This window comes from Egretta garzetta, unplaced genomic scaffold (assembly GCF_000687185.1).
Source record: "Egretta garzetta isolate BGI_Z169 unplaced genomic scaffold, ASM68718v1 scaffold4, whole genome shotgun sequence".
Lineage (NCBI taxonomy): Eukaryota > Metazoa > Chordata > Aves > Pelecaniformes > Ardeidae > Egretta > Egretta garzetta.
The window spans coordinates 1,737,696-1,750,235 of NW_009259329.1; the positions used below are offsets into that span (position 1 = coordinate 1,737,696).

Consider the following 12,540-nt stretch of genomic DNA (forward strand, 5'->3'; position numbering starts at 1 on the left):
CCCGCGTCAGGCGCTGGCTGCGTGCCGCGTCTTTTTGAGGAGATTTGTCCAAAAGTGCCCAAGCCAAAGGCCTCTCTCTGGTCTGCTTCTGTCTCAGCACGCCTCTCCAGACGTTGAAAAAATGATCCTTGGGAACAAATGCGATGCAAATGACAAGAGACAAGTTTCTCGAGAGCAAGGGGAGAAGGTGAGTGCTGGAGCCTTCCTGCATTTATTTCACCTTAGACTTTTCGGAGGGTAACAGCAGCGGCCGTTGCTGTCCGCGCCGCTTTGGCACCTGGGTGGTATTTGGAAGCGGAACTTGCCAACGTCTCCCCGGCTGTAGCTGCGAGGCCCTCCCCGCTTCCGAGGAGGATGAGTCTGTGTTAAGAATTCTTGTTGATTTTCTGGTCAAGACGTGCGAGGCGCAAGGCAGCGAGCTGGAGGGGGTTTTCCTTAGGAAAAGGAGGGGAAAAAGCGCGCAGAGTGGGACGTTTAGGAGGCTGAAAAGCCGCTGCGCCGAGGGAGAGGGGATTGTCCTCTCTGACGTCGGACGTTGCTCAGCCAAGGTGGAGAAGGGGCTGACAAGATAGCTGTGCACGGAGGGGAAATAAAAGACAAAGGAGCAGATTAAAACGCTGCGGGGTGTGAAACAGCAGGACAAGGCCGGGGGGGAGCAGGTGCTCACAGGAATGAGACTCTGTGCCGAATTTTTGCTAATTGTTCCACTCGGGTAAAGCCCCGAGTTGCTCCGAGTCGCGCTGGGAGGGGCGGATCCCGCGGGGTCGGTTGTATTTAGAGCTGTGCCCACAATCGCCCGACTAACGTGAAACCTGCTTTTGTTCAGCTTGCTGCGAGTTTTGGGATTAAATTTATGGAGACCAGTGCAAAAGCAAATATAAACATCGAGAACGTAAGTACGGCGACCCACCCCCTCTGGTTTTTGCCTCCTTTGGGCAAACGAGCAGTGAGGACGCTTGCCCGTCCTGGCTGGGCTGCTGGATACCGCAGCTGGGCCATGAAGTACAAATCCCTGTATTCCATGAAGGCGTTGTCTAACCTTCGTTATGCTAATTTATTGTCTAACCTTCGTTATGCTAATTTATTGAAATTGACCTTGGTGCTTAGCACATACCACAAGGGCGTTCCAGCCAACGGCGTTCGAGCAGCACAGTGAAAAACTCGGTTTCATGGCTTTGTGTTCAGTAACGCCGGTGCTGAAGGGCGACGTTTGGCCGCGCGAGGAGGCCTGGGGGTGGGGTGCGTCATTGGGGCGCTCGTGCTCAAAAAGGGGCAGGGGGGAGGAGAAAAGGAGCGGTTGGGGGGGGGGAACCTGAAAACTTGGCGTTCTCCAGAAGTTCGGTATGTGTAGAAACTTGGGAAGGCAGCGGGTTGCTACGCAGAGCTGTGCCCATGTCGCTTCTTTCCCGTGTAACACCCTAACGCTGTTGCTCGTCACAGGCGTTTTTCACTCTCGCAAGAGATATCAAAGCAAAAATGGACAAGAAGTTGGTGAGTAGCCTTGACCTGGTCCGCGCTGAATTTAAATAGGGGGGGGGCAAAAAAAACCCCCAACCAAAAGCCAAATGGGCAGCGCTGTTCCACAGTGCGTTTTGTGGCCTGTTTCATGGGGGATGCAGGGAGGGTTATAGAAATTTCTTTTTTGTTTTGTCAAGGTACGCTCTGACCTTGGCTTATAAACAGTCGTCTCTGCGTTTCAGGAATTAGCTGCGGTGGTTGAGGTCTTCTAAATAAAATGATCTTGGTTTATTGAAAGTCAAGTGAGTGGCAGGGCAGTGTAATGATACTTGTTGCTCTCGCAGTCTGAAGGACAGGCTCCTGTGGTCGAGGCCTACAGGAGGCCCGCTTCGTGTCAGCCTAGCCTTGTTTAAAAGTGGCTGAAGAACGAAAGCAGTTTCTTGCTAACCTTGGCGAAAGCGTCCTGCGAAATGGTTGGGTTCCCTCTTGTACACCACGTAAACGTGCATTGATGGCGGTTGTTCCCGACGCAATGACGCCAACACCGATTCCCTCTGTTATTGAGCACCCCCACCTTCACGTGGCCAGGCGCGTGCTGACAGAGCTGTGGTATTTGGGGTCTTGCTGACCATTCCCGAGTGCTCCAGCAAGAGCCAAACATGTCCCGTAGTGTTTTTGGTTTTTTTTTGTAATCTCAGCTGTCTTTGAGTGTATAGAAAGAAGAAGAATAGGCGCAGCACGTGTTAGTGGAAGCCAAAAGTAGCAGATGCAGTTCTCTAGTTCTCATAGCGGCTGACGGAAGGCTCAGATAGACGAGTGATGTCTCCTGTTGGTTTTAGGGATGGTTTTTGTGTTTAAAAAAAAAAAAAAAAAAAAAAAAAAAAAAAAGAGGGGATGAAGTGTGGATGCGAGATCTTGCAACGGTGCTGGAAGCTGTTACGTGTAAATCGGTAACTTCATCTTCTTTGCATCTTCAGGAAGGCAATAGCCCCCAAGGCAGCAACCAGGGAGTCAAAATCACACCAGACCAGCAAAAGAAAAGCAGCTTTTTCCGATGTGTTCTTCTGTGAGGGACACGGCCTTAACCTGAGCATCTGCTCAACGGAACTGGACTGTGCCTGCTCTGAGTGAGATTTCCTCTGTCTGTGGACTTAGCATTTCCAGCATACCTTGTCACGTTGTGACCATCTGAATAAGAAATTGTTTATTTTAGTAATTGTCTGACTCTTCAATTTTGGAGACGAAACAAGTTTATTTTTGTCAGATTGCCACTGGGCATGTGTGTTGTCTAGCAGAGGGAGCACAGATCGAATGTGACCTGTGACGCGGCACCTTTGCTGACAGGCTTCCATCTTTTTGCTCCTCTGTAATGTATCCCAGTGAGACAGATTAAGTTAGGATCAGAGTAAGAAACTGCAATGCCAATATTAGTAAAGTACAGGCATGTGTACGTGTGCAGGTCCACATCTACGGATGCACCAAAGCGTCGATGAATGCGCTCGGTAAGCAGTGCAGGCTCCTACCTTTGCAGAGGTAGAAGGAAGCTTTCTGCAGCTCCATCTCTTTGCTACTACAGAGAAAATCCTTTGCCTGTTACGTATTCGGTTGCGTTGTTCCAGACAATCCACAAGTACAGTTGATGTTTAAAAAAAAAAAAAAAAAATCCTCCTCAAAGGAATCTATTTTTTTAAAAAACCAAAGCGTGCTGTAAATAGAATGGATCCTTACCATCAGGATGTACTTCATCCCTGTTAGACTGGACCGTGCTGAACTCGGCACGCCAGGCACGTTTCCCAGGAGACGACAGCTACAGCGAGTCCCGTGCCAATGATCCCTCGTCCGTTTTTAGAGAAACGGGCCCTGGTTGGGGCAGGGGAACTTACTCAGAATCTGTAACGTTACAACGGGCGGCTTTTTCTTCTCCAGTTGAGAACAACTCCAGAGCTGTCGTGATGTAGTAGCTAGTTCTAAATTGTGACCAGAAGATATATTGCACTGCTTCCAGTTGTGTGTTCTCATGCACACTTGCTCACATATGCAAATAAATGTTGCACATACGAACACTTTCTGAAAACAAACTTTTTTTAAACTGAGATTTGCCTTGCTGCCGTCTATCGATCATTTCAGATTTCAAGCAGCAACAAACCTGTTAATAGCGTGCATCAATGCAAACGACGTTTAGCCCTCAGTGGAGATACTCTGTGTATTTATTCCTATAAACACAGTCGATGACATTCCGATGTGTAAAAGGTAACGGCCAAGCACAGCTCCTAGGTAGCTGATCGCTCGCAGTTCAGCAGCTGTAAGCCTGACTCTGAATTAGACTGACAAAAGGGGCCAGTAAGAGCCAGCTACTCCAAAGTCTGCTGTCAAGTGATTGGAATTACAGAATATTTAATTCAGATGAACATATCAGCTGTGTCCTGCAACTCACTGGAATTGTTAACATGCTTTGTTTACATTGACAACTGCACTTAAGGGTAAAATTAAAGCTGATTTTAAAGTTAATGGATTTACTCACCAGTTTTGTTTTCTTCAAGTTTGTGATATTACGTTCTGGCCTCAGAGTAGCGCTCGTGTTACTGCAGTTAAAGATCTGTCAGGTTCATCATTAAACTTTATAAATCTGCAGCATGCAATTGGGCTCGGCGAGAATATTGCCTGGTTTTCAAAAATGGTGAAAGGAATTTCTACTGTAGAAGTTACTGGTTCATAAAAATGCATTTTATATGCTACCAAGCTTTTTTTTTTTTTTTTTTTAATAGCTAGCAGATTACAGCGCGCTCTGTTCATGATTTAAGTCGCACGTAAAGCTTTCCTCTAACCGGGACCTTACCATGGGGATTTTTTTGTTTACTTGTGGCTTTTTAGCGTGAGGACGTGGTGAACGTGCACCATGGTGGATTACCCGCAGATGTATTTGTAGGATAAAATCATGTTTGGCTGCTGAAGAGCTTTCTAGTCAGTATGTGCTTCAAGGCGTAGTTGATACAGAGCTATAGATCAGACAAGCGATGCTTCTATCTTGAGATAAGGATGCTTTTAAAGACAGACTTTGTGTGTGCTTCAAGAAATGGAGGCAGAATTGGGGAGGCGATGAAGGCATGGTCTGAATGTTGCTTTCCTATACAGAACAGATCTGTTTCATGATTTGTTTCTGGCTTAGTAGTAAATGCGGATTGTCTCGCATCCAGCCAGCCAGATGTTGCAGCCAGACTTACTTTTCAAAGCGACTACTGGAAAAATAATTGGTGGGTTGTAACTTGGTATCACAGGCTGCCCACCGTGACACTGGGTATCGCCCGTTGACAGTTATCTGAATCAATAACTCCGCCTGAGATGGGAAGGAAAACCGTATTAACATACAAGGGGATAGAACATGAAGCACGGCACTGTGCTTTTCACACCTCGTTTTCTAAATCTTGAGTTACTCTTTTTGCGTTCGAAGCCAACTCTTTGTAGGTGGCTACCTTTTGTTTAAACTTAACGCTGCTTGTTGCACGTGTTTATGTACCTAATTTATAGCATGATTTCCTTTTGCAAAAGGATTGGGTTTACTCAATGGAGAACTACGTTATTGCCTGATCTCAGGAAGTTTCATGCAGTTACTGTGACTACAGTCATCACTGTACTTCTAGGGTCTAGAGACTACACAGAATTAAATCAGTGTAAGCAATATGAAACTTAAAATGCAAATGTAAGACAGGAAAAGGTTAAAGCCACTGCGTGTGTGCTTGGCTGTGTCGCTAAACACGGACATCACATCGTGGATAAATCCCGTATGTCGTTGGTGTTTCCATCCCGTAACTAAATTACTGTGGTTTTTAAGTAGGAATGTTATAGAAAACACAATGATCAAAAGAGGCACTGGGTGAATACAGACAGGAATGCAGTTATATCTAAGCTTGCTTTAAGGAGGAAAAAATCTGAAACTGGATACAAAATTCATAAAACTGAGGAATTTAAATAGATAAAAACTACCAGTGTGCTCACTGCGCATTCTCAGTGTTGAAATGCCACTAAAATTTCAGGTAATCGATTAACACTTGGTTTGTAAAGAAACAAACCCATTTTTGAGCATGTTCTCAAAGTCCCTTACTTTAACGAGTATCATAGAATTCTGTGGTTGACCTTATTTTTGAGGCTGGTGGCAATATTTCCGATAGTCTTCACCCTTGCGGGTGTAGGTCTGTCAGTAGCTCATCTGTCAATAGATGGTGGAACTGCTGTTTTTAACACTTGGCCATTTCAACACTTAGGTTGTCTAGGCCCTATGCTGACAGGCACACCTCACGTTCCTTGACGTCAGAGCTTGATGCCAGCATCAGACTTTCAGCCTCAGATTTATAAATCCTATGGATTATTGTAAATCTCCTCACTGCTGCTGAAAAAAAAGAAATTATTTGGTCTCTCTCCTTTCATGTGAGATGCTAATCATCTCGCTGACAGTTGCTGAGGGTTTTATTGTTGTGGCGGCGGTGTCTTTGGCTGATGATTGTGCTCAGAAGCTACCGTGATTTCTTGTTCTCTTGGACTTGGAATGGCTGGGGTTCATGCTGGAGAGGAAATGGACAAGCGGCTGCGTAGAGGACGGTCTCCATTTGTGCTAGAAGTCCATAGGGGTTGGGAAAGAATGATGCAAATTTCTGTCTTCATTCATAGATTAAATACAGATCTGTTCAATCGAACGGCAATGGTAACGTGCAGTCTGCTTATTTCAGGCTGCATTATGCTTTGACCCATCTCTCACTGATCACTGGGGGCGTTGTTTCTGTAGGTGGTACAAGTTTAGCGGGCTGGTCTCTAGCCTTTCTGCAGGAATCGTATGCTCTACGTTGAGCGTGAGTTGGGACTTAATGACTTTGTTTTGAAGGGAACTTAAGGCATCCCAACATTTTTAAAAATCACTGTAAAATGTGTTTTTTAGAATCCTGCTTTCTTAAACACTTCTCATTGATTTTCATGTTTGTATTAAAAACAAAATTGTTGTTTATTACAGTATGTATGTTTTTACTCTGTTGTACAGGCCCCTGAGCACTGCATAAATAAACTTCTTATGAAAAGAGCATTTTACAAACTTGGTTTGTCAGTCTTGTTCATCATTCGCGCATGTAGATTCTGGTGTGGAAAACAGGGTAACTAAAAACAGAGAAGAGGGACAGCAACCCAGGGTAGGCTCTTCTCTCCTTTAAAGTATGTTGACTTTTCATTACAAATTCTGAAACGGAGAGCTCTTTATATTCTTCTCAGAACCTGTAATGGGCTTCTGTGACCCACTGGATAAGATATTTTCTTCTGAGTTTTTTTAGAAGCTGTAATTTGATAAAAGTTCCTTTACTACCTGGTGGTACCTGAACTTTAAAAGATATTTCCCATCTCACTGTCTGGGCCAGATTTGCTCTAGCTGCAGGGGGGAGGGGAATAGGCATTTTGTTAAATTACAGGGAAATCTTGATGAAGAACTTAATGATTAGTTCCTTTTAAAGGGGTAAACAAGAGACAGAGTTCTCTGACTGGTGCAGTTACCAGAAATTGTCCTCTTTGGTCCTCTCACTTTGCTCTCTCATGGACAGTAATCTCGGGTGAAGTCGTAGTTGTTGAAGGTTCAAGAAGCACTTCCCATCCACGTTTCACTAGATTCAGATTCGAATGTGAAATGTGCTATTAAAAAAAGGAAGTAACGATCACTTATGTATCCCTCTTCTCTGTTCAAAGGGATTCACTACAGTTAATCCTAGGACTGTACAATAAATTGGAAGCTATTCTGCGAAGCACTTGCAAAGAACAGGTATATTAAAAAAAGGCAAGATTAGCGTGCTGCTTTGTGTAAGACATGCATCAGAAACCGTATTGAGCCTAGGTTACGCATGGAGTGAGCTAATCTCATATACTTATCAATGCAGCCTAAGTGCTAATATTAACTTTTTAAGTTACAAGGACTTTCTGTCACGTAAAAAGCAGGTCAAGAAGTCTCCATGCTTTTTTAAGCATCTCTTTTCCCAGTCTTTGCGGTGGGCGCCTCTACTAGAAACTGCCTGGGAAGAGTGATGATCGGTAATGGCTGAGGAGGTGTAAAACACACACTTCAGAGACTTCTGACAAAAAAACTAAGAGCAATTTTGTGTTAGAAATTAAAGCAAATATTACCTGAGGAAATCTGGAGCTCGTATTATCATGTGCTGAAAGTCTTCCAAAGAAAGCTTGCCATCGTTGTCCACATCAGCTTCGTAAATCACCTTTTCACATACAAGGCTAACTTCTTCTGGGGTAAGTTCATTTCGGGTTAATTTGTTAACAGTTTTCTCTAGATCTGATTTGCATATGTAATCATCATTGTTAAAATCTGCCAAAGGAAACAAAATTAATTCAAAGTGACAAAAGTCAGCATTTTACATGGTTGACTGCCAAGAACTAATAGGAAGGGTTTGCTTCCCAGGCCGTAATGTATTTGTGTAAGCAGAACTTTCAAATCAGAAATGAAGTCTTGTGGTTACCCGTATTTGCTTGTATAAAAATTCAGTAACAAAAATCCTGGCATCCTTTCTCCTTATTTTACATAAGGATAAGAATTATACATAGCTTAATGGCTAAACAGAGCCCAGCCATAATTAAATCATTCTAGTAAATCGGTTCTACTGAATGAAATGCAAGACATAGTATGAAGTTAAAGGAAGAGAATGGGCTGTTCGGTTTTAGTGAGAGTTCCCTTTTTTAACATCTTTGCTGAATCATGTACTGTTGAAATCACAAAAAAACGTTGGTTGGTTCGTTTGATATATTGTTTGGCTTTAGCTGATCATGAAGAAAGTAACTGAAAATGGTACTGTAAAAAAAAAAAAAGATCTTTATATTTGTCCTTGGAGAAAAATGCTGGAAGTGTGCTTCCCTGGCTCCCACCTCCCCCTCCCAAAACCACCCTACAGATTTACAGGCAGCCAAATCCCTTGTGCTGCACTTTTCCAAGCAGCCCCTCAGACAGAAGTATTTCTTAAATGTTTATCAGCTCTTGAAAACTGCAGATGATTTCAGGTTGTAAATTTTGCAGTAAATCTTAATCCTAAATAAGTAAGAGAAGAACAGAGACAAAAGGATAAAGAAGACCAGAAGTTTCTAGGAGAGAGAATAGGCATTCCAAGGCAATGAAAAGAAAGACTGTATTAAAAACACACCTAACTAGAAATCATGATGGTGGCAAAATGAATATTTTGCATCCCTACATGAAGCTGCAGGATTTCCCCAAAGTTTACTTTTTTATGCATGTCTCACTCACCATAAATTTTAAAAGCGTAATAAGCTTTCAAGTCTTTGGGAGCCATTTCACTCAGCGCTGAAAACATGTCCAAAAAATCATCTAAAGTCATATTGCCGTCTCCATCCTCTGAGAAAACCTCTGCTATCCGCTGGCGGAATGGATTGTCCTGGGAAACAGAACGCAGGAGCAAGGGAAGGTCATCTTTACAAGCATTTATTTCAGTGCAGATAAGACACAAGATTATTTTTGTCGTAACCCCTTTTTGGCAAATACTCCCCTTTCTGGTTGTTCTTGTCTAATGTTGTGTCAGAGGTAGACACAGCTGCAGCCTTCTTTAACCTTTGAGCAATTTCAGGGTGTTTTCAGGGAATCGCTAGAAGCTTCCAGAAAGACTTTTGATTTCAGTAGCCAAAATGTGTTTGTATTTCAGCCTCCCAGTAATTAGTACCGGATGAATTATTTAAAAAAAGGGTAGACTAAACTGAAATGTGTCACTTGATTCCAGTTGTGTTCCCTGTTCTGTACCTTCAGCTCTGGCATGCTGCCAATGAGTTCATAGGGAAGCGTCACGTCTGGTTTATCTGTGTAGTCGAGTGGAACGAGCTGTGGGGCTAGATCTCGGTATCTGTAAAACAGTCTGAAAGAGAAAGAAAGGCTTGTTTAGGGAACAAGTTATTTACACCACGGAGAACAACATGTTTGCCTTTTCCATGTCATTCTTCACGCTTTGCATCCTTCACCAGACAGATGATACCGGTCACTGAATAACATTCAGTATGCTCTGTAGTTGGTGGTGAAAGAGACTGCGTTAAAAAGAACAGCTTAGGGTAACTGGTGGAAAATACAAAGCCTTTATGCCTACAGAGTAATTAGATGAAAATGCTTACACAGGTCAGGCAGCCAAACCACTAAATACTGTGTATCTGAAAATGGATTTTTACCAAGCTTCAGTTTTACTTCTATATTGTCAGCAATGGTATTCAGGCATGTGGTGTAGTTATGATTTATGTATTTATAATCACAAGGCACAAGACCTTCAACCTGAAGGTCCACCTAATCAGTTTCCAAACACACAAAAACTTGTGGCCTTGCGAAAGGGATCTGTTTTCCACATCCACAATGAATGTGACCAAAAATAATGGGCTTCAACTGGAGCATGAAAGATTCAGTTTAAATGTCAGACTAAAACCCTGAATGCCTAAAGCCATGGGGAGGAAGAGAGGTCTGGGACCAACTCTACCAGGTTTTTATCCACCCTGAGTATCTTCCTGTTTTTCCACAGAACTCTGGTTCAAGAGGCAGGAAAACACGCGTAATAATTTGAATGTATTCACCACTTCTTCAGCATGCTATGTGCTTCAGTTCTTGTGCTAGAGTAAGGATCCCATTCACAGCTGTTACCAACAAAACAATAGGACAGAATTTTAAAAGAGATTCTTATCAATAATAAATGTCTTATTCATGACAGAGTTATGACTCTGGCCGTACATGGAAAGGCAGACAGATTTAGATTTCAGTTATTACAGAACCATTCCTATTTTATCCCGTATAGAATTCATACACAGATATCAAGGTTCTAAAGAGGGACGTGCTCCCTACAAAATTGTCACTTGGGCTCTGCCCTTCACCGAAATTAGCAAAAAATGTGTGATGGCATCTTGAGAGATGCGGAAACTGAACACTTCCCTTTCTGTTAATACGCCCAGTTGTTAGGAAAGGCAAATGGAACTTCAGTACTACGTACGTTACCATCTGAGTAAGTATTTTTTACAACAGGTTGAGGTTTTCGGTGAAGGCTCTCAGCCCCCCCAAGAACAGAATACAGAACCTGACTTTATCGGATCCTTTGGCCAGAGATTAGATGGAGTGTCCAATGAGGTGCATGAAGAAAAGATGCACCTTAGAGTAGCAGGATAATTCTTTACATGAAGAAATGAAAAAAACTTGAATAAAATTTGACACAACCGTTAAGGTTTTCATGAAACCGGCAAAGCAGCCCAAAGAATACAGCAAACTTTGAAGCATTTGTCATAAAACAAGGTGAGGGGAACATGGATGTCACTGGCAAAGCATGCACTAAAATGTAACTTGTTACATTTATTTCTGATAGACTGGTACCTTAACACAAAATTCAGAATTCTGGCTCAGTTTAAGATCAATAACATAGGTTTTATACATAAAAAAGCAAAAAAAATGTTCAGATTTTCCAAAGGTATCGCTTTAAATTTGTGTAAATCCATTTTAAAATTATTTTTTAAAATACTTCACCCTCTATGTAACCTGTCTTTGTAGCAATCTGTTTTACGCACGAAATGCACACACAAGACTCACCTCAGAATTTCTTTCCTTGTAAAGAATGTGCAGTCCTATGAAATAAGAAAATATATAACATGTAACAACAGTTTTTAGCATGTGTTGGCCCAAACTTTCCAGTACAGTGACTTGAATACTGAAATATATGTAGCCAAGCATTAACGCGGTTTCTTTTTGGCATAGAGTTAGGAGTATTTTATAACCCTTCTTCCTGCTGTAAGAATCAAACTATGTTACTAAAATCTTTGCTGTAATTTAGTACTCCTACTTAGCAATTTCTAAAAAAGATTGTTTAAAGAAGCCCTCATCATTATTCAGTGTTCTGACCAAACAGCCATTTAGTTTGTTCTATACCTGATAAGCATCCAGTTGCTCTTGAGTGAAAATGGTTTGCTTGTTGCCCATTTCTAGCTCTGAATGCTGAGTCTTGTCCCATCCTTCTTTCCCCAGAGGCACCTTTATAGGAGGTCTGGATATTCAGTTATTAAAAGCTGCAACAATGAGGTTCAGGTATAGCAGAGGATCAAGTAACCAGCTTCCCTATTCCACAGGCTGCAAAGTATCATAACAGGAGCATTTAATCAAATCTTTAGTCTGGCTACATAAGGCTCTTGTCCAGCATCGCTCACCTGTCTCCTGTGTGCACAACAAAGACTCTTGTTACAGTTTTTAGCCAAACAACTAATAGCTGCTTGTTTGTGTCTTTGAGGGAGCAGGTAGACTTCATGGATCGTAATTTTTCATTCTTTCAGGTATGGTAAATTACCTGAAAAGTGTTAGTGAGGTCTTTCTTCTTTAAGAATTAACACCAAATGCTAGAAATTAGTAACAGTGATGGTAACCTCTTGACCTTTCCTTCTCACTTTTCCCTATGATACACATTGTACACTAATGCTAATGGTACTTTTTACTGGGGTAGTATCTGTAAAGTTTGCTCGCTCCCTTTATTCTGCATTGTCTGCTAATACACATTACTACTAGTTAATGATTATTAGCATGATGTGATATGCATCTACTGATACATATATGGGCTTTACACTGAAAATGCATGTGAGTATATAGTTCATATATATGAACAGAGATCTGATGTTACAGGCTGTATGGAATACAAAAAACAAGGGGGGGGAGAAGGAACTGACTGCACAACTACAGCATGTGGCAGGCTGCCTTATTTATTGATCATGGGCAAGCTGTAATATTTTCATTTCTTGGTCATTCCTACCGTCCGGCTGGGTGGGCCCCTCTGTCCGGTGGAAGATCTATTCCCCTCAGCGAAGGAACGCCGGCCTCACTCATCGGAGCGCCTTCAAATAAGCAAAAATTATTCAGAATTGTTCTGTTCGGCATGGAACGAGGCGTGTGGGGAGGGCTGGGGCTGGTTTTTTCTGGCGCAGCCCGGATCTCTGGGCTTTGCCCTCGGGGCGGCTTCGGCCCGTAGCGGCTTTCCCTCACAGAGGGAGAGGACGCCCCGTTGCCGCGGCAACGGCGCCGCGCGCGCGGCGGGACACCACCCCCCC

At 42.8% G+C, this 12,540-nt stretch overlaps 2 protein-coding genes across 3 annotated transcripts in view; one reads left to right on the forward strand and one right to left on the reverse strand.

The window, feature by feature from the left end:
- The window catches only part of RAB8A (RAB8A, member RAS oncogene family), a 15,927-nt gene that overhangs the window by 2,690 nt on the left and 697 nt on the right, over positions 1-12,540 (forward strand). Inside the window, exons 5-7 of the mRNA XM_035892346.1 lie at positions 98-187; positions 827-892; positions 1,441-1,491. Coding sequence (XP_035748239.1) covers positions 98-187; positions 827-892; positions 1,441-1,491 — 207 coding nt within the window. The remainder of the gene's footprint in view (positions 1-97; positions 188-826; positions 893-1,440; positions 1,492-12,540) is intronic.
- On the reverse strand, positions 6,888-11,428 carry CIB3 (calcium and integrin binding family member 3). Of its 2 annotated transcripts, XM_009636698.2 has the most exons (6): positions 11,378-11,428; positions 11,042-11,076; positions 9,236-9,347; positions 8,729-8,876; positions 7,606-7,801; positions 6,888-7,119 (listed from the first exon to the last, which is right to left on the reverse strand). In XM_009636698.2, the coding sequence occupies exons 1-6, from the start codon at positions 11,426-11,428 to the stop codon at positions 7,098-7,100; spliced, it is 564 nt and encodes a 187-aa protein (XP_009634993.1). In that variant the 3' UTR covers positions 6,888-7,097. The 2 variants fall into 2 exon arrangements, with proteins under 2 accessions (XP_009634993.1, XP_009634994.1); XM_009636699.2 differs by lacking the exons at positions 9,236-9,347; positions 11,042-11,076.